Raw genomic sequence first — 26,793 nt, forward strand, 5'->3', positions numbered from 1 at the left:
AACCAAACCTTTTTTTAAATCAATATATATCAATATAAATTTCAGAATTAACATAACAATATAAATCAAGAAGAAACTAATAAAGAAGAAAGATTGAAGGGAATTGAATTGAACTAAAAAGATTTATTTGTTTATTATATTATCATTATAAATATTACTTTTTTTTATCGACATAACAGATTGATTTATCAAAAGTTCAACACTACAAAATGTCAGATATTCCAATTGACTTTACGGAGGTTACTCAATTAACCGATTGGGGTATTTCTCCACAATCATTAGATTTCAAATCAACTACATTAGAATCAGATCGTTATATATGTTCTCGTGAATCAGGTCCACAAGGTAATTCAGTTGCCATTGTTGATTTACAAAATTTAAACAATCAACCAACAAGAAAAAATATGACTGCTGATAATGCAATAATGCACCCTAAAGAATTTGTAATTAGTTTAAGAGCTAATGGTACAACTTTACAAATTTTTAATTTAGGTTCAAAACAAAGATTAAAAGCATATACAATGAATGAACCAGTTATATTTTGGAAATGGCTTGATGATCAACATTTAGGTTTAGTTACTCAATCTTCAATATATTATTGGAATGTTTTCGATGGAACTAATGATGGACCAACAAAATTAACTGATAGACATCAAAAATTAAATAATTCTCAAATTATTAATTTTGTTGCTGAACCTGATTTAAATTGGTTTGCAGTCACTGGTATTGCACAAGAAGATGGTAGAATTGCAGGTCATATCCAATTATATTCAAAAGCAAGAAATGTTTCACAACCTATTGATGGTCATGTTTGTAAATTTGCTTCAATAACTTTAAATGGATCAATACAACCAACAAAAGTATTTTGTGTTGGAAATAAAAACGCTTCAGGTCAAGGAAGTATGCATATAATTGAAATTGATCATGTTGATGGTAATCCTCCTTTCCAAAAAAAAGTTGTTGATATTTTTTTCCCACCTGATGCAAGTAATGATTTTCCAATTAGTTTACAAGCTTCAAATAAATATGGAATTATTTATATTTTAACTAAATATGGGTTTATTCATCTATATGATATGGAATCTGGTGCTAACTTATTTGTAAACAGAATTACTGCTGATCCAGTATTTACAGCCACTAGTTATAATGATGGTACTGGATTATTAACCATAAATAAAACAGGTCAAGTATTAAGTGTTGAAGTTAGTAGAGATAAAATTATTCCTTATGTTTTAGATAAATTATCAAATGTTCCGTTAGCTTTAGCATTATCTTCACGTGGTGGGTTTCCAGGTGCTGAAAATTTATTTAATCAACAATTTCAAAATTATTTAAATCAAGGGGATTATACAAATGCTGCAAAAGTTGCTGCATCATCAGAACAATTACGTACACAAGATACTATTAACAAATTAAAACATATAACTCCACAACCTGGACAAATTTCACCAATTTTACAATATTTTTCAACTTTATTAGATAGAGGTACTTTAAACAAATATGAATCTATTGAATTAGCAAAACCTGTTTTACAACAAGATCGTAAACCATTATTTGAAAAATGGTTAAAAGAAGATAAATTAACTTCAAGTGAAGAATTAGGAGATATTGTTAAATCTTATGATACTGCTTTAGCTTTAGCTGTTTATATTAGAGCTCATACTAATATAAAAGTTGTTTCATGTTTAGCTGAATTAGGTCAATTTGATAAGATTTTACCATATTGTGAAAAAGTTGATTATCATCCAGATTATACAAATTTAATTCAAAACTTAGTTAGAGTTAATCCAGATAAAGCAAGTGAATTTGCAACTTCTTTATTATCAAGTGATACTAAATTGAATGTTGAACAAGTTGCTGATTTATTCTTTTCCCAAAATTATATTCAACAAGGTACTGCATTCTTATTGGATGCTTTGAAAAACGATTCACCAGCTGAAGGACATTTACAAACAAAAGTTTTGGAAATTAATTTGTTGCATGCTCCACAAGTTGCTGATGCTATTTTAGGTAATCAAATGTTTAGTCATTATGATAAACCAACTATTGGTAAATTATGTGAAAAATCAGGATTATTTCAAAGAGCCTTAGAGCATTATGATGATTTAAAAGATATTAAAAGAGTCATTGTTCATACCAATGTATTACCAAACGATTGGTTAGTTTCATATTTTGGTCAATTAAATGTTGATCAATCAATAGCTTGTTTAAAAGAATTGTTTAGTCATAATTTACAACAAAATTTACAAGTTATAATTCAAGTTGCAACAAAATATTCAGATTTAATTGGTGCTAAGAAATTAATTAAACTATTTGAAGAATATAAATGTAATGAAGGATTGTATTACTACTTAAGTTCAATTGTAAACTTAACCCAAGATCCAGATGTCGTATTCAAGTACATTCAAGCAGCTGCAAAATTAAATCAAACTAAGGAAATTGAAAGAATTGTTAGAGATAACAATGTTTATAATGGTGAAAAGGTTAAAAATTTCTTAAAAGAAGCAAAATTAGAAGATCAATTACCTTTGGTAGTGGTTTGTGATAGATTTAATTATATTCATGATTTAATTTTATACTTGTACAAAAATCAACATTTTAAATTTATTGAAGTTTATGTTCAATCTGTTAATCCTGGCAAAACTCCACAAGTTGTTGCTGGTTTATTAGATGTTGATTGTGATGAAGCCATTATTAAAAATTTATTGATGTCAGTATTAGGTAGAGTTCCAATTAAAGAATTAGTCGAAGAAGTTGAAAAAAGAAATAGATTGAAAATATTGTTACCATACTTGGAAAAAACTTTAGAAGGTGGTTCAAGCGATCAAGAAGTTTTCAATACTTTAGCTAAAATTTATATTGATTCAAATAATTCACCCGAAAAATTCTTACAAGAAAATAACAATTATGATACTTTAATTGTTGGTAAATATTGTGAAAAAAGAGATCCGTATTTAGCTTATATTTGTTATTCTAAAGGTGGTAATGATGAAGAATTAATAAATATCACTAATGAGAACAAGATGTATAAATATCAAGCAAGATATTTATTAAATAAATCAGACCTTGATTTATGGAGTACAGTTTTAACATCAGATAATATTCATAGAAGACAATTAGTTGATCAAATCATTTCAACAGGTATTCCAGAATTAGATGATCCAGAACCAATTTCAATCACCGTTAAAGCATTTATGGATAACGAATTACAAGAAGAATTAATGGAATTATTAGAAAAAATCATCTTGGAACCATCTGCTTTCAGTGAAAATTCCTCATTACAAGGTTTAATGATTCTTACTGCTATTAAAGCTGATTCATCAAAAGTTTCAAATTATATTGAAAAATTAGATAAATTCGATCCAAATGAAATTGCACCATTATGTATTACAAATGGTTTAAATGAAGAAGCATTTGAAGTTTATGATAAATTCCAAATGAGATCAGAAGCAATGAAAGTCTTGGTTGATGACATTGTATCATTAGATAGAGCAGAACAATATGCTGAAAAATATGATACTTCAGAATTATGGTATCAATTAGGTAATGCACAGTTAGATGGGTTAAGAATCCCTGAAGCTATTGAATCATATGTTAAATCCAAAAATCCTGAAAACTATGAACAAGTTATTGAAATTGCTGAACATGCAGGTAAAGAAGAAGAATTATTACCTTTCTTGGAAATGGCAAGAGAAACTTTAAGAGAACCAATTATTGATGGAGCATTTATTAATGCTTATGCTACATTAGATAAATTAGGTGATATGGAAAAATTTGTATCAAGTTCGAATGTTGCAGATTTAGAAACTATTGGTGATAAATTATTTGAAGCTAAAAACTATAAAGGAGCTAAAATCTTATATTCTAACGTTTCTAAATATTCAAAATTAGCTACAACTTTAGTTTATCTCGGAGATTATCAAGCAGCAGTTGATTGTGCAAGAAAAGCATCAAATACTGAGGTTTGGAAACAAGTTAATAATGCATGTATTGAAAATAAAGAATTTAGATTAGCACAAATTTGTGGATTAAATTTAATTATAGATGCAGAAGAATTACCAGAATTAGTTAAAACTTATGAATATAATGGATATTTTAGTGAATTAATTTCATTATTTGAAAGTGGATTAGGATTGGAAAGAGCTCATATGGGTATGTTTACTGAATTGGCTATATTATATTCAAAATATAGTCCTGAAAAAGTAATGGAACATTTAAAATTATTCTGGTCAAGAATTAATATCCCAAAAGTTTTGAGTGCTTGTGAAACTGCTCATTTATATCCAGAATTAATTTTCCTTTATTGTCATTATGAAGAATGGGATAATGCAGCATTAACAATGATTGAAAAATCGGAAACTTGTTTTGATCATACATCATTTAAAGAAATTATAGTTAAAGCTCCAAATTTAGAAATTTATTACAAAGCAATTCAATTTTATATTAATGAACAACCTAATTTATTAGTTGATTTATTATCAGTGTTGACTCCTAAATTAGATTTACCAAGAGTTGTTCGTATGTTTGTAAAATCAGATAATTTACCAATGATAAAACCATTTTTAATATCAGTATTGGAGAAAAACAATAGTGTTGTTAATTCCGCATATCATGATTTATTAATTGAAGAAGAAGATTATAAAGCATTAAGATCATCAATTGAAAATGAATCAAATAATAGATTCAACAAATTAGATTTAGCAGAAAGATTAGAAAAACATGATTTGATTTTCTTTAGACAAATTGCAGCTACTTTATTTGCTAAGGAGAAAAAATACAACAAGGCTATATCAATCCTTAAAGCAGATAAATTATGGTCAAATCTTTTATCAGTAGTAGCTCAATCCAAATCCCAAAAAATAGCCCATGAAACAATGGATTATTTCGTTGAAACTGGTAATCATGAATGTTTTGTTGCTTTATTATACACTTCATATGAATATATCGCAAATGATTATGTTGTTGAATTATCTTGGTTACATAATTTAGGTAATTTTATAAAACCTTATGAAATCTCGATTATTTATGAAAATCAAAAGAAATTGAATGAAGTTTATGCTGATTTAGAAAAAAGAAAAAATTCTGAAATTAACGGTGAGGAAGAAAGTGGGAGTAGATTAATGATTGGATACTAATTTTTTTGGTGTTTATTTTATTGCTTGTTTTTGTTTTTTGTTGTTTTGTTTTATTTTGTTAGATTGATTTTTTAAAATATACAATAGTTTTGTTATTTAGTTTAATTTGTTAACTTCTATTTCTAACTTTAAGTCTAACTTGAAATTTGCAAAATAATAATACTTACCTATAGTTGTAAAATGATTAAAACTTTTTCCTCTCCGATAAATTATCCACAAATCAGTCTGACAATCTCACCAACAACACTTTTAAGTTCAGTAAAATGTCCATTTGCCAATCCATAATTAATAATCCCCACAGAAATAGCAAAACAACAACTAGTTAAAATAGACCAAATTAAACAAACTCTTACTTTGGTATCTTTTAAATTAAAATAACCTATACTTTTCAATTTTTCATCGGTGCAACAAGCTTTTGTAACGTTGATTCCAAATAGGCCACATATGACAAAGAATGAAGCTGTAAATACGTATGTCGTTTCATGGTTTAGTAATTGTGAAAGATTTAAATATATATTTGGATATCCGATAACTGTTATTATGGCTAAAACTAACGATATAGTTAATCCTATAATTTCAATGGACATGACCTATAAGAACTATGACTTATTAGTTGAGTAATTGAAAATTGTTGAATTTATCATTGTCTTAATTTAAACTAACCATTTTAACTAGATTAAATTGTAAATTATGTCAAATTTGACAAACGGCTTTAATTTCATTTTTGTGTAATTGATGGATTGATATTCGTAAATTTTCAAGATTTACGAATAAAAACGTAATTATTACATTATTAGGTTTTTATTCCTAATTTTATTTCCATTTTCTATTTGCAATATACTCCTTCTCATTATCTATGAAAGATTCTATGTTCTGAATCTAATACCAATTTTTCAGTAGAAAATTTTCAATATTAGTGAAAATTTCCGTATGAATGTGATAACTGAGCCAAATTTATTAAACAAAAAATTGAATCAAATTTAACTATCCATCTCTGCTAAGCATCCTGTCTACCAACAGTCATGTATCTCAAATATCAATGTCAAAAAAGGTAATCAGTCAATTAACCAAATAAACACAAAATCTCATTTGGTTCACTCCAATGTCAAATCTAAATCACAGTCCAGTCAGTTAGTCAAGTTTGTCTCCAAAGGTTGGTTCTCAAGTCTAATAAAATCATTAATTTGTCAATTGGGTTGAAACAACGTCTCCGGTATTCAACTTCGGTAGTTCCCATACTTGTGTTGGTGATGTTTCTCACAAATAATTCTCAATTGATAATGAATGCTAGAATTTTGAAGTTAGTAATAGTAAATGAATAAATAAATAAATAATTCTATATTTGTATGGATAAAAGTTTTTGGTGATCAATTGAAGAAGAAATTGTTGCATAAAATATTTAGAAAAAGAGGAAGTTTGTTTGTATTTATATTATTAATGGCAAACTATTTGGTATGCATCGATTTAGCTGCAAATAAAAGTAAAATTAGTCTACAAGAAAATTATTGAGATTTGTATATCAAATATAGTGAAAGTTTCATGTAGAGATTTATTTGAAATGGACTCAAGTTGAACCTTCTTAAGTACACTGACTTTGTGTCTGGAATTCGTCTGATAAGGTAGTAGTCTTGTACCTAATTACATGAATTCTGAGTTAAACGCGTTGACCTGTCAAAATATGTAAACAAAAAAAAAAATTAAAAACTGTCATGTAAATATCTGATTCAAGAGATAAAAATTTAAATCAAAAATATCAAGATCCCAAAGGAATGCAATTCTTTGCAAATACAGCATGGACAGCTGATTACATAACTGGTTTAAAAACTCTAGAGACACAATCAACAAAATCAATTTCTCAACTACATGATTTTAGAAAATTGGTCTTCAATTATTTAAAGTATTATCATTCAAATAGTGAGTTTTTGAGTAAACATAGCTCAGATCTTCAAAATGGCGAAATCTTAAAAACAACATCAGATGAATCTCCAAATTATAATAAATGCATTGAATTGTTTAATAATGAAATGTCAATTGAATCAAATATTTTGTTACAATTAGCATCCGCAATTGATAAATTTATATTAGATGGAATTACGAAATACTTAAAGCATCATGAACCAAAAATTAAAAAAGAAATTACAAGATTGGAGGAAATATACGATCAATACATTGAATCATCTACAAAATTGAAAAAACTAAAAAATAAATATTTCGATCAATTAAGATTAAAAGAATTTGCAGAAACTCAAGGTCATAAAATTCAAGAACCACAAATACAGCGACATGATGAAGAAATAGATTATAGTGATGAGGAGTCATATGCAGATGATGAAGTCGAAGAAATCAAGACTCAAAAACAAAATATTGAATTCAAATTCCCATTGCATATCGGTACGACAACTTTTGAAAATGAAGAAGAATTACAGCAAATAATAGCTCAATTAATTACCAAAACTCCCACAACCAAAAGAAAGATACCATTACCAGGCTACAAAGCAGATATTTTTGCAAGTGGGTCATTATGTGAAGTATTAACAAAGATAAGAATAAAAGGATTAAAACCATCAAGATCTAATTTTGAAAAATTTGGTCAATCGCTAGTTGATTTAAAACTAATAACCCCAACTAGTATATTTCAAAAGAAGTTCAAAAGTGAAGGAGTGTGGTTTGAATGGTCAGATTTGGCTGATTTTGTAGCTGAAAATTTACCTAATAGTCTTGACTTACCTTCAACTCCAATTAAAACACCATCATCATCAAGGTCGAGTGATAGTACACCGCATAAAGTAACATCACCGTCTAATAAAATCATGTCAGATATATCAGAGACTTCAACAAAATTTAGTGCAATGTTTAATAGTATGAAAAGTACAATATTGAAAACAAATCATGATGAAGTGATTTCAACTACTTTAGAAGATTACAATCACTTGCTATTAGAGGTACAAGAATTAAAGTACTTTTTGGAAATGGGTTACATAGAGTTATCAAAATATTTAGAAAAATTTGAAAAAATGACAATTCAAATCATATATACCAATTCAGCAAGATTATCAGAAATAATATCAAATTTTCATCATGAACAAATCAAACAAATTGACGATTTCACTAAGGAAATGATGAGTTTGAACAAACAAGAAAATCATGAACACGATTTTGAACTAAAATTAAACTCATTAAATTCAGGTCTTTATTTTGCTTTGACCAATGAAAATCAACTACCACAAAACTTAACGAACCAATTCAATATATTTAACGATATACCACTACAACTTTTGAACTACCAGATAAACGAGGAAGATGATCAAGATATTTTAAGCATTGCGTCAGTGCCGGTTTTGCTATACAACTTAATTCAAACTATAGAAACTGAGAAATCAGACCTAAAATCTTTATGGCTACAACCGTTAAATTTTCAAACTGCCTGGACTATTAAACAAGAAGTCACACAACTTTTAGCAAACTATATACCCAATGAACTTGATCAACTTACTAGTGCTTCAGATTTACAAGAATCATTTATCAACGAAGTTATAGACTTTCTTCAAAAGAAAAAATCTGAAGAAGTTGTACATTTCCTCAAATCATGGTTATTAGAAATCAAAGATTCAGTAATACCGTTTATAGTATTTGATTCAATATTGAAAATCTACAAAGATGAATCACAATCAACTTCAGATTTAATCAAAATACTATCATCAATTCCAAGAAGTAATTTAGCATCCCTACTTTGTATACTAGAACATATATCAGATGTATTCAAATTAGGTAAATTTTTAGAATATGGATTATCAGATGAATTAAATGAGAAATTAAACGAAGATGAAAAGTTATTGGAGCAGGTTTCTGAAGAGTTGAATTCGATGGAGTCAATTGGTTCATTACCATTTTTGCATTTAATCATGAGACCTTCAACTACTAAAAATTCAACTGGTTTCAAACCACCAATTCATGAATACAACTCAATGCTTAAGGATTTGTTGAAGTTAGATACAAGAAAGAAATTATTCAATGTATTAATCGAGCAAGAGACTAAGTATAGACAAAAGAAAGAAGCAGAGAAGAAAGCTGGTATACCTACAAAGAAAATTCATTTACCACCACCACCTTCATCATCACATATCAGTTCACCGCCATCTGAAAAATTACAAATCAAAGTAACACAAGATAATGAACCACAAGAATCAGATTTGGCAACACCATTAAAACCACATCCGCAAAATCAAGAATTAAAAACACCAAGACCTTTAAGTGCTGATACTTTCACATTAAGACCATTCAAAACAAGATCAACTCCAGTACCATCCCCACAAGGTTCACCAAAACATCAACACAAAGAATTTGAGCAAGAATTAAGTCATAGACCAAGAAGTTCGAGTAATTTGGGACCAAAGATGGATATTAAATTTGAAGAACCTAATTAAATATACAAATCTTTTTTATCTATTTCTACCACCTTTGAAATTAGTCATTGTAATTTTTTCAACTTTTCTTAATTGTTTAACACTAATGAATAATAAACCAGCTAATGACAACAAAGATAATGTAACAACAAATTCAAATCCACCATTTGATTCTTCTATAAAATTTTCTAAATTCATACCGTATAACGCAGCGAAATATAATGCTATACCCATTGATAATAATCCGGTAGAAAATTTTAAACCCAATAACATTAATTCATTTCTATTTGAATCTAAAACAATATTGATGATTTCTTCAGTAGTTTTAATTTGAGATCTTAAATTTTCAACAGTTTGTACGATTTCATCAGCAGTCTTGTAATAAGATTCTAATAACATTTCCACTTCTGCATGATTTGTACCGGTTCTTTTATCGGTTAAGTACAAGTCATTCAATTCATCATCTCTTTCTAGCACATCCTCGAGTAAATCTCGGATTAATGTTACTTTTTGTTGAAATTGCGCTAATTTTTTCAGTTGGATTAATAAATAACGTAATTTAAATCTTTCTATACTTTCATCTAGTCCATTTAGTACATTTGTTACTATAGTCTTGTGAACTTTCATTTCTGTTGTTAAATTTGCAATAACATGAATTAATATTGCCTCTAAGGCTTTAAACTCGTAATATTCATCATGAGTATGTGATTCATCTTTTGTTTTAAGTTTATCTCCGAGTTCCTTGAGAAACTGCAGTTGAGTATGACTTTCACTTCTAGAAAATGAATTAGAATCAAATAATGTAACTTTATCTTTATTAATTAATGCTCTCACATTTGACAAGTTCAACATAATACAATTCCTTCTAGTAACTAAACTCGGTACTAATTCAATATTATGCATCATTAAACTCGGATTCTTATTCCCCAGTACTGCAGTATGTTTTGAAATTTTTCTAAAATCTCGAGGTACTAAGTTATATTGTTTCATGAATTTTGATTTGGCAATTTCTTTACCATGATGAATCATATCTCCATTTTCATTGAAAATTGTGCATTTTATTAATTCGTCATCTTGATATTTTGTTGATGATAAGGTTTTGTAGATGAAAAGATCATCAAATGAATCTTTGTGTTTTTTGAATTGTGATGGTTTTGTTGCTATTGATCTCGGGAGTGTAGTGGCAAAATGCCGTAGTGTTGTTGAGTTAGATGCTAGATGTGAACATCGTAGTATTCTGGGTATTATTTGTATGTTATTGTATGAGAACATTGTAGATAAGATGATTTATTGAAAAGATGTTGTAGTAGATTGAAATCTAAAATTTCGCAATCAAATAATGCCGTTTTAGGTTTTGTTTTTGTTTTTTAAAACTCCATGATTTTACATTTCAGACGACTTTACAAAATAATTACATGAGAGTAAACTCAACAGATGAGTTAGAAATATATGAAGAAATAGGTAGAGGAGGATTTGGAATAGTTTATAGAGGTATAATCAAAAAGACCAAAGAAGAAGTAGCAGTAAAACAAATTGATTTAGAACAAGATTCAACAGACTTAATTGAAATCAATAAGGAAATTCAAATATTAAGTGAATGTAAATCTCCACAAATAACTTCATATTATGGTTCATTTGTTAAAAATTATAAATTATGGGTTATTATGGAATATGTTGATGGAGGATCCATCTTTGAATTAATTAAATCAAGTGGTGGGCTAGGTATAAAAGATGAAAAAACAATTGCATATATTACCAAGAATGTATTATTAGCATTATCTTATTTACATAACCAAAATAAAATTCATCGAGATTTGAAAAGTCAAAATATTTTAGTGAATAAACAAGGTCATATCAAGTTAACCGATTTTGGAGTCAGTACTCAATTAAATTCAAATTTTTCAAAAAGAAATACTACGGTAGGGACACCATATTGGATGGCACCTGAAATTATATTAAATTCAAATGGGGGACATGGGTATAAGGCTGATATATGGTCATTAGGATGTTGCTGTTATGAGATGTTTCATGGAAAGCCACCATTACAAGATTCGAATCCACCCATGAAAGCTTTGAGGTTGATTTCAAGATGTACTAAAAATGGAGATTTTATAAAATTGATTGACCTAAAGAATTTAGAAGTTAGCGAAACGTTTCGGGATTTCTTAAGCTTGTGTTTTATTGAAGACACTAATTTGAGATTTAATTCGGATAAGTTGTTAAAACATAAGTTTATAAATCAAAGAATCGATGATGGACCAAAATCAATCAAGAAATTGATAACTAGGAAAATACTACATGATACAACTAACAACTCCTCGAATAATCATAAAAGTTACTACGTATCTACTGAGATCCACAAAAATCAAATAAAATGGAATAACGTAGAGGAAGAGGATCAAAAAGAAGTTAATTTCGACATAAGTTCGCTAAGTCAAGAAAATAACAGTTACAATTCTGAACCAACTATCAATCCAGATGAAGATTTATTTAACATACAACATCAGTTTCAGCAGATACTAAATAAAGTTTCCCAAAAGGTAGAGCAAAAATGTAAATTAGATCAAACTCAGATCTCGATTATGAACCAACTAGATGAAAACATGATGAAATTAATGACTAAAAAAGATGATGACAAGACGATCATATTCCAGTATTTAAAGACGCTATTAAAAGAACTTTCAAAAAGCAAGAATTATGAGATTAATAAGCAAATCCTACCGTCGAAATCAATACGACAAGATAATTTAATTTTCAGAACAGATAGCAATACACTCAAACCATCTCAATCACCAAATAGATTCGATGAAATTGAAAGAAGTCTAATGGACTCTTGGATCCAAAGAATGAAAGAATAAATAAATTTTATAGAGTTAACCAAAAGTTTTTGCATTTCAAATTGTATTCTTATATGTATTCTCCCTCTTACAAAGCTAAACTATAACTATATTCATCTTCAATATTTTGAGATAACCACAAGACAATACAACTCAACATAATACAACCATTACAAACAATATTAGAAACCCCCATTCCCAAAGTAGGAAAAGTATAATGTTTCATTAAATATTTTAGAATAAAAACCATAAAACTTCCAGCCAATCCACCAGCCAATAAGCTAAAACCCATAAATAAAATTATACGAGCGGCCCATATATAATTTCCTTCATCTTGAAACATTCCTCCCGATTGGTTGTTGGTATTCATAAGATTGTTTTTTTCAATTGAATTTACAATCAACATTCCTAAACTAGAACATATAAAGGGGATCCAATCGATAAAAGTTACATGTACATCAGAAGCATTTATTGTTTTGGAATATATGGCGGAATCAATTAATGACCAAAATCCAATTGCGAATAATCCACCTGCTAAATATATTCCAAATGATCTTAATTTTGCTGATTTTGGTAATCTTAATTGGGAGATGTTGAATTTGAATAGGTTACTTGTTTGATTTTCCATATCGGTGGTTTGTCTTTTTTGATTGAATTTGTATTTTTAATTTTGACTGTAGTTAGAAGTTGGTGATAATTGCCAATCGTTATTATATTTTTTAGTACAAAATTAAATTTAAACCGTCAATAAAAAAAGCATTACAAAACAAAATGAAATGGGTATAACATTAGATCAAACTCCTTCAAACGAATTATATACATTAAAATATTCATTTGAAGAACTGAATGCAATAACATCAATAAGAATATCCCCCAATGGACAATTGATAGCACTAGCGACACTATACAAGATAAAAATCTATGATTTTCAAACTCAAGAACTAGTAACAGAACTAATAGGTCATTCCAAGGGAATATCAGATATAAAATTCTCACCAATAAACTCCCAAATAATAGCTTCTTGTTCAGATGATTTAACAATAAGGATATGGCATATCAACAAAAATTCATCTAAATGTATTAAAATTTTCAAAAAACATACTTTTCATATTACTACTATACAATTTAATAACAAGGGAAATTTGCTTATAAGTGGATCCGCTGATGAGACTATTACGATCTGGGATATAATCTCTGGAAAGATTCTAACTACGTTAGCCGCTCATTCTGATCCTATTTCAAGTTTATGTTTAACTCCTGATAACTCGATTATTATAAGTGCTTCGTATGATGGGTTGATAAGATTATTTGATTTAGAAAGTTTCCAATGTTTGAAAACATTGACTACATCAACATCCCACGGAACAGCAACAAGTTCATTATCTACGAAAGATTTACAGAATTTCCCCGTTGCTAATGTTTGTATATCACCTAATGGGAAATACATATTGAGTACTAATTTGGATGGTAAAATAAGGTTATGGAATTATATGGATAATAAAGTTGTTAAAACTTTTTTGGGAGTTGATGGTGATATTATATGTGAGAAATATAATTGTGAACTGAGGTTTATTTCTGTTAATGACATGAACCTAATTGTTAGTGGGAGTGATTTTGATGGTATTTTATGTTGGGATATTAAATCTAAGGCTTTAGTTTGGAATTATTCCGAGAGTGACGCTGTTTTGAGTATTGATACTTATAATAGTGGTCAATTTTTGGTTTCTGGTGGTTTAGCAGGTATAGTAAACATCTTCGAGTTAAACTAGCTAACGGTCTAACACAATAATGGATATGTTGTATATTGTATGTACTAATATATGTTTAAATCAAATTCTATATACTATAAGGACCCATCAATTCTTTTTCAAAATCACTAAAATTGAATAAATCTAATTCTATTGGTTCAGAAGAACCTCTTGGATAAACTTTAAATTCTTTATTTTTCAATTCTGCAAAAAATGGATGAACAAGCACTCTTCTTGGACTTGCTCTAACTTCTGGATCATATACTAAAATTTTCATTAATAAATCTATTGCATCCATTGGTGAATTACTAAATATTTGTTTAAATCTTTCTTCAATTGAACAACTAAATAATTTTGTTGTATACATATTACCTCTATATTGAGGATTACTTTTGAAAAAAAAAGTATTTGGTGGTGGACCTAACAATTTTGCGATTTCTTTTAATTGAGATTCTGGTGATTGGCCCTGAAATATAGGTTTACCTAGAAACATTTCAGCAACAACACAACCTAAACCCCATATATCTATTTTTGTAGTATATAAAGAACAACCAACAATTAATTCTGGAGCTCTATAATATCTGGAACATATATAACTTACTGATGGTTGATTTGGTTCCAATTTTTTAGCAGAACCAAAATCACAAATTTTTAATCGTATTGTTGTTGGATCAACTAAAATATTTGAAGGTTTTATATCTCTGTGACTTATTCCATAACCATGTAGATATAACATTGCTCTAGCTAATTGGAAAGTATAAGCTTTCATATGAGGATAAGGGATAGTATATTTTGATTGACGATAAAATTTAATTTCACTTTGTAAATTAGAAGGTAAACATTCCATTACTAAATTTTGATATATTTTTTGATCAATGGGGGATTTCTTATCGAAGAAAAATCTTAAACTAACAATATTTGGATGTTGTACAACTCTCAATATTTCTAATTCTCTTGATTTATATTCTGTTTGTGCTGGTACTCTTTTGATGGCAAATGGTCCTATCCATCCACCATTGGTGGTTGTATTATTATTTATATTATTTTTAGAATTTCCATTACTATTATTATTCGTGCTATTATTATTTTCTTCATTATTGCTGGTAGATGGTGGTTGATCTTCATACCTCAATACTGCTTCAACAACAGTTCCAAATGCTCCTTCACCTATCTTTTTGTATTCTTTTATAGTCATTTTACTTGATGTTGAAGTCTTGTTATTAACAACTTGTGGTAATGTATATTCCGTTAAAGGTGACTGCTGTGGTTGTACCATTATGTGAGATTTTGTATTTTATAAGTCTAAATTTATATATATAATTGTCTAGTGAGTATAGAACTGAAAAAATGATGGAATAATTAAAAATTGATGTTTGATATGAAACTTGATAAGGTTGACGCGTAATTCTTTCAAATTAATATCAAGTATAGTATAATCTTGAATTATTGAAATTTCGAATTAAAGTTCACCAAACTGTTTAGTTGTCAGTTAAAATTTGGGTATTGTAGTTGATTATTGTTATCAATGGTTGTATAGAATTTTAAGGAAAGAATGATTGTGGGGCGGTAATTAAATGATTATATGAAACGGTAATTGATAATGCGAGTATTGATTTAGTTCAATTGAGTGTATGGCAGGTTGTGATATCTAATTGTTATATAATCTAACAATTGGTGAATAATGCGCTTGTAAACAAGATCAAGTAGTACTAAACTGTTCTATATTTAGATTTCAATTGATAATTATATTTTTAAAGTTGAGTGTTTGATTTTTTAAAGTGTTGATTTTTTTTTCTCGTTTTGATTTTGGATTATTATTGTCTTTTTTACTTTCATAGAGATTAAACAATCAAATTTATTTTCATTATCTTTTATAATTCTAATTCTAATTTGTTGTTAAATGCTAGTATTATACACTTACATTTACTATTACTGGTTTACCATACGTATCGATTTCAATAACTTTTTTATTTCTTTTACTAGTGTTGAGTAAGTTAACGGCCACTACTTTGATAGCTAAAAAAATGACAATAATAATAATTAATTGTCTCATTTTTTCTATTTGATTAATTCATAGTATTATTTTATATTTCCGGGGTATTATTATAAGTGACAGGGTAATAAATATAACAATAGAGTTGATTAATATTCTGAAGTTCTAAAGTCGAATGTATTTGGGTTATCAATAATTATTGCAAAACTACTGACACTTACCAAGAGAAAAACTTAAGTTACTCCAGTTAACGCAGTTGCTTAATAGGTCCCTTAATTTATTGAAAATGAAAAAGAATCATTGCTGAATAATTAATAATAAATTTCGCTTAAAATTCTCACTTGATACAATTTTTATCATGAAATTCAATCTATAAAAACAGATTGTGGCTAATTTTTTTGTTTCAAATTTAAAAATTGATTTTAAAAAATCATTGAATCCTCTCACCAAAATAAAGCGTCAATTGACTAACCTTTAACTATTAGATGATTCTTTTTGATCTTTTGACTTATTTCTTATCTTTTAAAGTCGTAACGGCTTAAAACGTTGAAGTATTTTTGTGTCATTAGTTGATTGATAACGTGTTTTATATTATTGACGACATCAACAATTATAAATTCATAACTCTCCAAGAAATGAAACCAATAAGCTTTCCATTATCTAATTATCAAACTTAAAATCGTCCAGTGTTGGAAGTAATGCACATCGTTTGCTTCATCACACTCTGATGCACCAAGTTTTTGTTCTTAAAACAATATAGCTTTAATCCCTGACTCGTGAATTTAAACAAAACTAATAGGTTTCAATACTTCAATAGCTCAGAAAGAGGCTTAACGTCTCCAAGAGAGAGCTACTGAGACTGAAGAAAAATATGGTATGTTGTCTTTGGTTGCAAATAATTGACGCGTAATTGGTAGCAATAAATTTTAGTAAGATCGTAAAATTGAAATTTTCCTTTTATGATTTGAAGAGATTATAGCGTAGGAAATTACTAGAGCCCAATATATCAATCATGTTCCTCAAACAATGTTTGCCTAATTTGGGTAGACAATATATAACAAGAACAATACTAGCGCAACCGATAAGACACCAGTCAATTATAAGACAATTCTCAAATTCATCATCAATTCTTTCTTCGACAACCAACAAAGACATACCAGGTACAACATCACCATTATCAAACCTTAAAGAATTAAATGACTTAACAGAAAAAGTAATACCCGCAGCAACAGAATCACCATCAACAACCACATTCACTCCATCAAAAGTAAAAGTAAATGAAAAAATAGTATATTGGAAATTATACGCAACATTTAATAGACATAATACAAGATGTACATTAGTAGCAGTAGTTGAAGATTTAAACTTTTTAGAATCAAATGCCAATTTATCTTATAATGAAAAAGTATTATACTATTTACAATTACCACATAAAGTCAAATACTCAATAACAGCAGGTCAATTAGGTTTTAGAAAATCTCAAAGACAAGAATATGAAGCTGGATTTCAAGTATCTTCCAAAATGTTCAAAATAATTCAAGAAAGAAATTATATTGGACCAAACGATAAGATTGAATTAATATTAAAGAATTTTGGTAAAGGTAGAGAAGCATTTCAAGCTGCCTTGTTAGGTAAAGAAGGTTCATTTTTAAAAAATAATATTGTTAGAATTAGTGATTCTACTGTTATTAGATTTGGTGGTAATAGACCAAAGAAATTAAGACGTTTATAGATCATGACCATACACTTGTTAATAGTTTACATATATCAATCATCAATATATACATATATATTGTGGTAGTTAATATCAAGTGTATAGTAGTTGAAGTTTTCCTAATTTCTAGCGTCTAAAACCCTAAAACGAGCTTTATACACGTGATAGTCATATGGCAGTGAGCGAGATTCTTAACTATGTAAATATAGTATTTCTATTAGGTACTATTAATTTTTGTACTATCAAATCTTCATAATAGTAAAGAAAAAATAAATTTTCATTTTTCAATTTTGTTTTATAGAACCTAATTTATCAATTCATCATCAAACTATACAATGGGTTGTATGTGATTATTCAAATAAGATGAGTCCTAGAACTATGGTGCTACGAGACCATGGTTACGTGAGTGAAGAAAGAGCATTTTCGGAGCAAGTTATGGATCAATAAAACGATATTAAAAGTTCATCCAAAAGTCATGAGAAGAGATTAATCAATCAAATCGTATTAAAGCAACAACAGATTTATATAAGTCATTAAGAACTACCACACTATCTTTTATTGTCATTGCAATGTACTTTACCATGTTTCTCAAACCACTATATATTCAAGAACAATTTTTAGAGAGAGTCATATTGAATCAAGAATTCTCATGCCCCACCACAACTTCATACACAATCTAATCACTTTGTTCATCAGATCAGGTCCCTCGTCTTCCAGCATAGTTCTAGTTCGTTTCATTTAGATCATCTTACTAACAAATTATTCTTATAGCAACTACAAAAGGTGCCACTGCTGCCAAAAAAGCTACTTTAAAAGGTATTAATGGTAAAAAAGCTTTAAAAGTAAGAACTTCAACTACTTTCAGATTACCAAAAACTTTAAAATTATCAAGAAATCCAAAATATCAAAAAAAATCAGTACCACATTATAATAGATTAGATGCTTATAAAATTATTATTTCACCAATTGCAACAGAAACTGCTATGAAAAAAGTTGAAGATTCAAATACTTTAGTTTTCCAAGTTGATATTAAAGCTAATAAACATCAAATTAAAAGTGCTGTTAAAGAATTATATGATATTGATGTTGATTATGTTAATACTTTAATTAGACCAAATGGTACTAAAAAAGCATACTTAAGATTAACTGCTGATCATGATGCTTTAGATATAGCTAACAAAATTGGTTATATTTAAATTTAGTTAAGTTGATAATCATTTGTATATTTACACCAATATAAAAAAAATAAAGTAATTGAAATTCAATGTAATGCTGAAGAAGTTATCTTACTTCTCAAGATTGTAGAAACCTCTACTTCGATGAGATGATAAACATACAAATTAGAATAAACCACATTTCACACAACTGTAGATAAAAGATTAGGTTTTAAAAAAGAAAACTAGCTCAATATAGTAGACGAGGTTTATTGTAAATAAATTATATGTGTTAAAGGTCAATATCAAATTTTTCTATGACTAAAATTCAAAAATTGTCATCTGTTAAGTAAATTGAGCAAAAAATATAAAAATTTCAAGTAAAAAATTACAATTTAAATTTTTTGAATTATTTGATCTTTTTACTTAACTCAAATTATTGTTTGTTTTTTATCAAACTTTCAAGTTTTCGAGTCTTTCCTTTAAAACTAGATCTTTTCCTAAAATTTCGAAAAGAATTAGAAACTGATTTTTTATTTCCAATTTCGAGTGGATCCATGTGTCATTATATTGCCCTATAGCTGTAAAAATTATTTTACATTTTTGTTGTTTAACTTAAATTCTATACGAAAGCTTTATGCTATAGTATAAGAAATTACGTTTTTTCAAAATTTTTTAAAACTGATCGAAAGTTAACTTTCAATTTGCAATTAATTTACAAAGTTTTAATCTTTGATGAATAATCTCTCTACTCTTTGGAATATTCATACAATTTACAAGTATTGAATTATTTCGATGGGTAGGGAGTGACCAATTTTTATGTGACAGCTCACATAAAAGACTTAAGCTAACTTCTACATACAATATATTTTTGATTGAACTCTCATAATACTTATCTAATTTCTCAATAATAAACTTATTGATTAATCTTTAGGCTCATATCTCAATTTAACAAATTATTGAAGATAATATTGAATCTATTAAGATTTCATATGAATTTTGAATATTTCTCCACTTTTAAAAACTCAACATTTTAATAATTCATCCACTAAATTAATTTAACTTTAAAAATTTGTGTTTTTGTGTATTATTATGAAACAATTTTTTAAACAATAGATTAATTTACTCAAATATGTATATGTATGAATTCTCGAACTTTTTACTTTTAAAATAGGTTCAAAACTCATTCATTGTAAAGGTACTATATTGAACGAGCCTTCGTACGAATAGTTTATAAAGGTTCATGATGTCACATTTTTTCAGGTGCATATAACATTTACTTAAAATAATTTGTGTCACTTCACAAATTATTGATCAAATAAAGGTGAAAATAAAACCATAATATAAAATTTTACCATCACAAAAATTGTTTTTTATTATATAATTTGAGCAAAAAATATATAAATTTCAGGTAAAAAGATCAAAAAATTCAAATAATTTTTTAGACTATAATTTTTTGATCTTTTTCCTTAAATCAATTTATTTTTCATATTTAATCATCTTCAAAAGTTCCTTTTAGTTCTTCTACTTTTACTCAAAATAGGAAAAGAATTAAATGCGATACTTGAGATTCACTTCTGCCGTCGGCCTTGTTTAAGCCTTGAAAGAAGCATGCAATTCATTTTGACATAAATGATTTTGACTGTTTGTAAATGAAAATTAATATCAAAATCCGTTACAGTCAAAGAAACTACGTTTTTTCAAAGATTTTTAAAACTGATTGAAGTTAACTTTCAATTTCCGATTAAATTACATAGTTTTAATTTTTAATGAATAATCTCTCTACTCTTTGGAATATTCATACAATTTACAAGTATTGAACTATTTCGATGGGTAGGGAGTAACCAAATTTTACGTAACAGCTTACATAGAATACTTAAGGCAACTCTTTCTTACTTACGATCTATTTTAGGATTGGGATTTTGGTAATACTTATCTAATTCCTCAATATTGGTTTTAATGATTCATCTTTAGGCTCATATCTTAAACTAACCAGACGTCAAAGACATTGTTGAGTTTATTAAATTATCATATGATTTTTAAAACATTTCTCCACTTTTAAAAATTTAACATTTTAACATTTTAATAATTTATCCTTTAAATTAATTAATTTTAAAAATTTAAGTTTTTGTGTATTATTATGAAACAATTTTTTAAACAATAGATTGATTAACCAAGTATATATATGTATGAATTCTCGAACTTTTCACTTTTTAAATAGGTTCAAAATTCATTCATGGTAAAGGTACTATATTGAATGAGCCTTCGTACAAATTGTTTATAGACGTTCATGATGTCATATTTTTTTTCGGGTGTATATAACATTTACTCCAGTTGAATATGTATCTATTTATCAATAATTGATTAAACAAAGGTGAAAATAAAACAAAAATTTAAAATTTTACCATCACAAAAATTGTTTTTTATTAAATAATTTGAGCAAAAAATATATAAATTCCCGACAATTAACCTCATTCTAGAAAATGAGATTCACAAAATTACAATTTAAATTTTGATTTTTTCACCTAACTTAAAGTAGCTTTTTCTTTTACCCCAACTGTGAAATCTGGATATTTTTCTAAGAATTGGAAAAATAAAATAAGAATTACTTATTGATACCGTCGGCTTCGTTTAAACCTCATTTAAAAGATTCCAAACTGATTTTTTTACATTTTTTTGATTTCACTTGATTTGAAATGGAATTGGTAACTTATACTAAAGCTTATGCTACAGTATAAAAAACTACGTTTTTTCAAAAATTATTAGAATTGATTGTAAGTTAACTTTCAATTTGCGATTAATTTACGAAGTTTTAATTCTTAATGAATTATCTCTCTACTCTTTGGAATATTTATACAATTTACAAGTATGAACTATTTCGATGGGTAGGGAGTGACCAATTTTAATGTAGCAGCTAAAAGAAGAGACTTAAGCAAACACCTTATTACTTACATTCTATTTTCTGATCGGACTTTGATAAAACTTGAATAGTTCAATATTAAACATAATTATTAATCTTTAGGCTCATATCTCAATCTGACACGTTATCAAAGATGTCGTTGAGTTTATTAAATCATCATATGATTTTAAAAAATATTCTCCACTCTTAAAAATTTAACATTTTAAATGTTCAGCCTTATATTAATTAACCTGAAATTTTGAGTCTTTGTGTATTAATATGAAACAATTTTTTAAACAATAGATTGATAAACCAAGAATATATAAGTATGAGCTCTCGAACTTTAAACTTTTAAATAGGTTCAAAATTCATTCACTGTAAAGGTAATATATAGATTTAATTTTATTGAATTTTTTATGGAAGTTCATGATTTCACATTTTTTTCAGGTGTGTAACATTTACTTAACTGAATTTGTGTCTATTTATCAATAATTGATCAAACAAAGGTGAAAATGAAATTAAAATACTGATCGCCTTTGACGTTTTACATATAGATTCAGCTAAAAACATAATTGATTTTTAAGTTTTAAGTTCTATTTTCAAACTTGTTTTCTCTGTAGTTTTCGGAAAATTCAAACTAAATTAGATTGAATTTTATTTTGAAGGAACAATTTGAACAAGATTTTCACATCACTTTTAATCCAATAAGTTCTCCTCGAGTGAGGTAAGTTAGTATCTTTAGGGAAATTATCATGTTCAATTAGAGTATTAAGAATACAACCATTGCAAAAGCACGTCGTCTTTATAAATCTTACAGAGTATAGATTTCAGTCATAAATGTCATATTCAATTGATAGTATTTAGTTAGTCGTATTTATATCCTGGTGAAGTATTTAAAGACTCAAAAGCATAGAACACGTCTTTTATACCACCACTTGACAATCTAAATTTTCTTCTAATTAAAACTTCTCTCTTCGTGAACCCTCCTTTAAATTTATTTTCTAAAGTAGATAAAACATTGTCATAACAATCATCAAGTATCAAACTTTCTTCACGATTACGATAAACATTTGAGAATTTAAATTGATCTTTAATATTATCAAATTCAATAACTAGTACGTGGCCCTGGGTATCTATTAAATGTATTTTAAATTGAAAAAATTTGACAGTTCTTTCTATTGGTTCGTAAATTTTAGCTTTTTTCGGTTTCATTTCAACTCGTAAAATAGCCTTAAGTACTATAACTTGTGATTCATTAACTTGGCGATGGTCTTGATAATATTCCTTTAATTCTTTTATTGATTTAAACTCTAATTTACTTTGCACTTGAGCAGAAGTTGATTTCGACGTAGGTGAAAATGAAATATTTGATTGTGAAGATCTTAAAGGTGAGGATTTAGGTGGTGTAGCTAAATTTAAACTATTTCTTTCATGTCTTATATCTTGAGATATTGTAGTTGATGTATTTAATAAATCAGTAAACTTTTTTTTCTTAATTTGTGAAGAGTTAACTATAAATTGATCATTACCTTCAAAATCACTAGTATCTTCATTTTCTTGTGGAATTTGTGGTAATTGTTGATTGTTTAATAATTTACGTTTTTTTGAAATTCCATTTTGTGCTGTTGATGTTCGTCCTTGGATTATGGAACCATTTGTTACTTGTGTAGGAAGTACAGTATCATTATTTGATACATCAAAACTTTGACTTTCTTTATATAAGGAACTTTGAGTATCTAATATTTCTCTCATTGAAACTCCCTTTTCGTTGATAAAATTTTGTAAATTTAATTTAGTACTTAATTCTGTCCAATATGTCTCACTTACTTTTGACTGAAGTCTTTCCAATAGATTAACACAATCGTTTTCAATCCCTTTCATAACTTCATAAATATTATTTGAATCAACTAATTTACAATCAAAAGCAAGTCCTTCAAGAAACTTTATATTTCTTGCTCTTAAATCAAATTTTAATCTTGCTATTCCAATTTTATTATCCACATTTTCATCATTAGAAAATTGTTCTAATGCTTCCTTTTGCCATTCTTTATCTACAACATTTGTAGTAAATAATTCATTGGGAAAAATTGTTGTAGAATCTAATTCACAGGTTGGTAAATTTGAATTCCAAGGACTACAATGAAATCTATAACATGTCTTTTGATCAATTTTAGTTAAATCTGATATTAATATAGTTCCATGAGTGGAATTACACGTTGAATGGAAAATTATTACAGGTACATCATATCTATAAATAAAACTTTGTTCATTTTTTTGTACTAGTGATACTTTATGAAAATTACTGAAAGGTCCAAATCCTTTGACTATCTGTAATTTGCCCTTCTTCTCACCCTCCATAAGTCTCTGAATATATTTGATTTAGTTGGTCGTCGATGATGAATAATATGGGGTTAGTAGAGTTTAAATATTTAAACGCGTCTCTTTATTCTAAGTTTCACGCATGCGTAAATTTTGTTTAGACTAAAATGAAATGAAGTATAACATTCAGAAGTTGTTTCTTCCATTACCACAAAGATAGGTTTAAGGGTGAACTTAATCACAAAGTTTCCTTCATTGGGTTAGTAGAATTTGAGTTTAATTACTGGTCAATGTTTCGACTTAAAGAATTCTCAATGAATTTGCTGCAAAATAAAATAAAAAATACAACTACGTTTGCAACAAAATATCAAATGCTCAAATTTCATTCACGTGACTAAAACATCCTAAATTCATCTCAACTACTACCCTATCATCAAAGCATCAATCACCGTAATATAAAACAATTACTATACATAATGAAGAGTATGTCAACTACAAACTGATAAATTAGCACATAAACTAACTGAATTTATAGAAAAAATTCCAAAACTAAGTAAAAAGCAACTCCAACAAACCACTACGTCATCAGAGCCAACAACATCAGAAGAATGGTTAGAACAAGGATCGATAGATGAAGAAAGTGGAGATAGATGGTTAGGTTCAGATATACCCAAAGCATTGAGGTTTTATCAAAAGGCATATCATTCATACCTTAAGTCAATAGCAGAAGGTGGTGAACAAGATGCTTATTATAATTCATGTAGATTATTGTTACAAGTTTATTTATTGATTAAAGAAGATGGATTAGTGTTGGAGAATTTGAGTGGTATTGATGAGTTGTATGTCAGCGATTCAATTTTGGCTAATTTGGAACAAATTTTAGAGCTTCATCGAAAGAGTTTGAAAGTTATCGGTGATAATTCTGATTTATTGTTCAATACTGTTATAGTCTATATTGAAATATTAGAAGCAAGTGCATCAAATGATAGTGAAATAAATTTGGGATATGATGACGCTTTGTCAATATATAATAATGCACTGGATATTTTACTTAATTTGGGACAGAAACAGTACAATGAATTTCAATCATTTGTAAAAGAATTAAACCAATTAAGTGAAAATGAACCAAACGATCAACAATCTTTATCTCAGTCAAATAATGGAGAGGGTAAAAATGAAGAAGCCGTCAGTGAAGAGATTATTCAGCCAGTTGATTTATTTGAAACCGTAATATCATCATTTAGGTTAATTCAAGCACTATTTAGGACCTTAGATCTTCCAGATTTATCAAAATTAAAGCTACAAGTCGAGCCATTAGAATTATTTGCTACAAGTTTGGCAACAGTGCTAATCAATGATTATTCAGATGTCCAAACAAAAGATAACTCAATGTTAGAAACCATATCAAGGTCACAAGTTAATGAGATCAAAATCAATATGATCGTATTAAACAGTCTTACTTTTACTAGTTTTGAGGAACTATTAATGTTATGGAATCAAACTTTTGTATCAAATTTTGCAGACGAAATTCCTGAAAAATATTTAGCATTTTCAGATGAAATTCAATCATTATTAGATAAAAAAGATATCACAATACATTCAATAAATCAAACAAATGATATTAATGATAAACAGACTTTTTTTGATATACTAAAATATCAATGTGATATACTTAAAAAGGCACAAGATTTAATCAATATAGAATTAAGTAATAAGAGAAAACAACCACTGGGTAAAGAATTAAATATTGGATCAATTATTGTACAGCTATGTGACGTATATATAGAAAGAGCAGACATATATTATCAATTATCAATAATGACAAATTTTGAACCCACCACAAACCACAAAGAAACTTATATCACAAATTGTAAAAATTTATTAAAATCAGCAATGACACTAGCTAATTCATCAGGAGGATTACGTGAAAGAGCTTTAGAAAAAATGAATAGAGATAAAAAGAAAAATCAATCTGTTTTTAGATTATGTTTACTTGAAAATAAAACAACCATAGAAGAATTAGATAAAATAATGACAAGAGCTAGATGGACAAAAGAATATGCTGAACTAACGAAATTACAAATATATAATGACTTGATACAACAAATACCAATATCATTAATATAAAAAATAGCTTTAATACCTAAAATCTTCGTGCATTAATAATGATAAACTATATAAATAAGCCAATCTATAGCTCTACTCTAAAAACTAGCAATTAGCAAAAAAATCCCATTAAACCAAGAAATAAACAAATTAAGAAAAACCATACTCTATCAATTGTTGAAAAATCAAACTGAAACATCAAACTGAAAGCTAAAACCTCTATAATATAAATCATAAAACTCTAAGTCTATTTATATAAAATCATCAACAGGAATATCAGTAAAATTACTACTCCAATAAAATTGTTCAGCATATGCACCACTACCATTAACTGGTTCAGCAGGTGAACATCTACTTGCCTTATTGAAAATTGTTGAATCAATATATTGTAAACTTATTGATGGATTTCTTGAATTGTTGACTATTATTTGTATAACATTTATTTTAAAGAAATGTAGAAGCCAAAGCGTTATTTTCATTTTATA

General features: G+C 27.5%; 11 protein-coding genes across 11 annotated transcripts; 7 read left to right on the forward strand and 4 right to left on the reverse strand. All coding sequences in view use genetic code 12, as the record gives it.

Moving 5' to 3' along the window:
* Positions 1–209: 209 nt before the first annotated feature.
* CHC1 (clathrin heavy chain) lies at positions 210–5,135 on the forward strand (the record flags this gene model as incomplete). Its single annotated transcript, XM_051765438.1, has 1 exon — positions 210–5,135. One exon carries the CDS (start codon positions 210–212, stop codon positions 5,133–5,135), a length of 4,926 nt encoding a protein of 1,641 aa, XP_051622461.1.
* Positions 5,136–6,904: 1,769 nt separating this feature from the next.
* Positions 6,905–9,559, forward strand: KGF54_000472 (uncharacterized protein; the record flags this gene model as incomplete). The annotated part of the gene is made up of 1 exon (XM_051765449.1): positions 6,905–9,559. The coding sequence occupies one exon, from the start codon at positions 6,905–6,907 to the stop codon at positions 9,557–9,559; it is 2,655 nt and encodes an 884-aa protein (XP_051622462.1).
* A 15-nt stretch (positions 9,560–9,574) lies between these two features.
* Positions 9,575–10,810, reverse strand: KGF54_000473 (uncharacterized protein; the record flags this gene model as incomplete). Its single annotated transcript, XM_051765459.1, has 1 exon — positions 9,575–10,810. One exon carries the CDS (start codon positions 10,808–10,810, stop codon positions 9,575–9,577), a length of 1,236 nt encoding a protein of 411 aa, XP_051622463.1.
* A 143-nt stretch (positions 10,811–10,953) lies between these two features.
* Positions 10,954–12,396, forward strand: KGF54_000474 (uncharacterized protein; the record flags this gene model as incomplete). Its single annotated transcript, XM_051765470.1, has 1 exon — positions 10,954–12,396. One exon carries the CDS (start codon positions 10,954–10,956, stop codon positions 12,394–12,396), a length of 1,443 nt encoding a protein of 480 aa, XP_051622464.1.
* A 67-nt stretch (positions 12,397–12,463) lies between these two features.
* Positions 12,464–13,003, reverse strand: KGF54_000475 (uncharacterized protein; the record flags this gene model as incomplete). The annotated part of the gene is made up of 1 exon (XM_051765481.1): positions 12,464–13,003. One exon carries the CDS (start codon positions 13,001–13,003, stop codon positions 12,464–12,466), a length of 540 nt encoding a protein of 179 aa, XP_051622465.1.
* A 148-nt stretch (positions 13,004–13,151) lies between these two features.
* Positions 13,152–14,144, forward strand: SWD3 (Swd3p; the record flags this gene model as incomplete). The annotated part of the gene is made up of 1 exon (XM_051765492.1): positions 13,152–14,144. The coding sequence occupies one exon, from the start codon at positions 13,152–13,154 to the stop codon at positions 14,142–14,144; it is 993 nt and encodes a 330-aa protein (XP_051622466.1).
* A 67-nt stretch (positions 14,145–14,211) lies between these two features.
* On the reverse strand, positions 14,212–15,399 carry KGF54_000477 (serine/threonine/tyrosine protein kinase; the record flags this gene model as incomplete). Its single annotated transcript, XM_051765503.1, has 1 exon — positions 14,212–15,399. The coding sequence occupies one exon, from the start codon at positions 15,397–15,399 to the stop codon at positions 14,212–14,214; it is 1,188 nt and encodes a 395-aa protein (XP_051622467.1).
* A 1,729-nt stretch (positions 15,400–17,128) lies between these two features.
* KGF54_000478 (mitochondrial 37S ribosomal protein YmS18) lies at positions 17,129–17,848 on the forward strand (the record flags this gene model as incomplete). The annotated part of the gene is made up of 1 exon (XM_051765514.1): positions 17,129–17,848. One exon carries the CDS (start codon positions 17,129–17,131, stop codon positions 17,846–17,848), a length of 720 nt encoding a protein of 239 aa, XP_051622468.1.
* Positions 17,849–18,165: 317 nt separating this feature from the next.
* Positions 18,166–19,026, forward strand: RPL25 (60S ribosomal protein uL23; the record flags this gene model as incomplete). The annotated part of the gene is made up of 2 exons (XM_051765525.1): positions 18,166–18,172; positions 18,602–19,026. The coding sequence occupies 2 exons, from the start codon at positions 18,166–18,168 to the stop codon at positions 19,024–19,026; spliced, it is 432 nt and encodes a 143-aa protein (XP_051622469.1).
* A 3,721-nt stretch (positions 19,027–22,747) lies between these two features.
* Positions 22,748–24,241, reverse strand: KGF54_000480 (uncharacterized protein; the record flags this gene model as incomplete). Its single annotated transcript, XM_051765537.1, has 1 exon — positions 22,748–24,241. One exon carries the CDS (start codon positions 24,239–24,241, stop codon positions 22,748–22,750), a length of 1,494 nt encoding a protein of 497 aa, XP_051622470.1.
* Positions 24,242–24,678: 437 nt separating this feature from the next.
* KGF54_000481 (uncharacterized protein) lies at positions 24,679–26,329 on the forward strand (the record flags this gene model as incomplete). The annotated part of the gene is made up of 2 exons (XM_051765548.1): positions 24,679–24,685; positions 24,738–26,329. The coding sequence occupies 2 exons, from the start codon at positions 24,679–24,681 to the stop codon at positions 26,327–26,329; spliced, it is 1,599 nt and encodes a 532-aa protein (XP_051622471.1).
* Between the last annotated feature and the right edge of the window lie 464 nt (positions 26,330–26,793).

The sequence above is a fragment of the Candida jiufengensis genome (assembly GCF_024610255.1).
Source record: "Candida jiufengensis strain CBS 10846 chromosome Unknown scaffold8, whole genome shotgun sequence".
Lineage (NCBI taxonomy): Eukaryota > Fungi > Ascomycota > Pichiomycetes > Serinales > Debaryomycetaceae > Lodderomyces > Lodderomyces jiufengensis.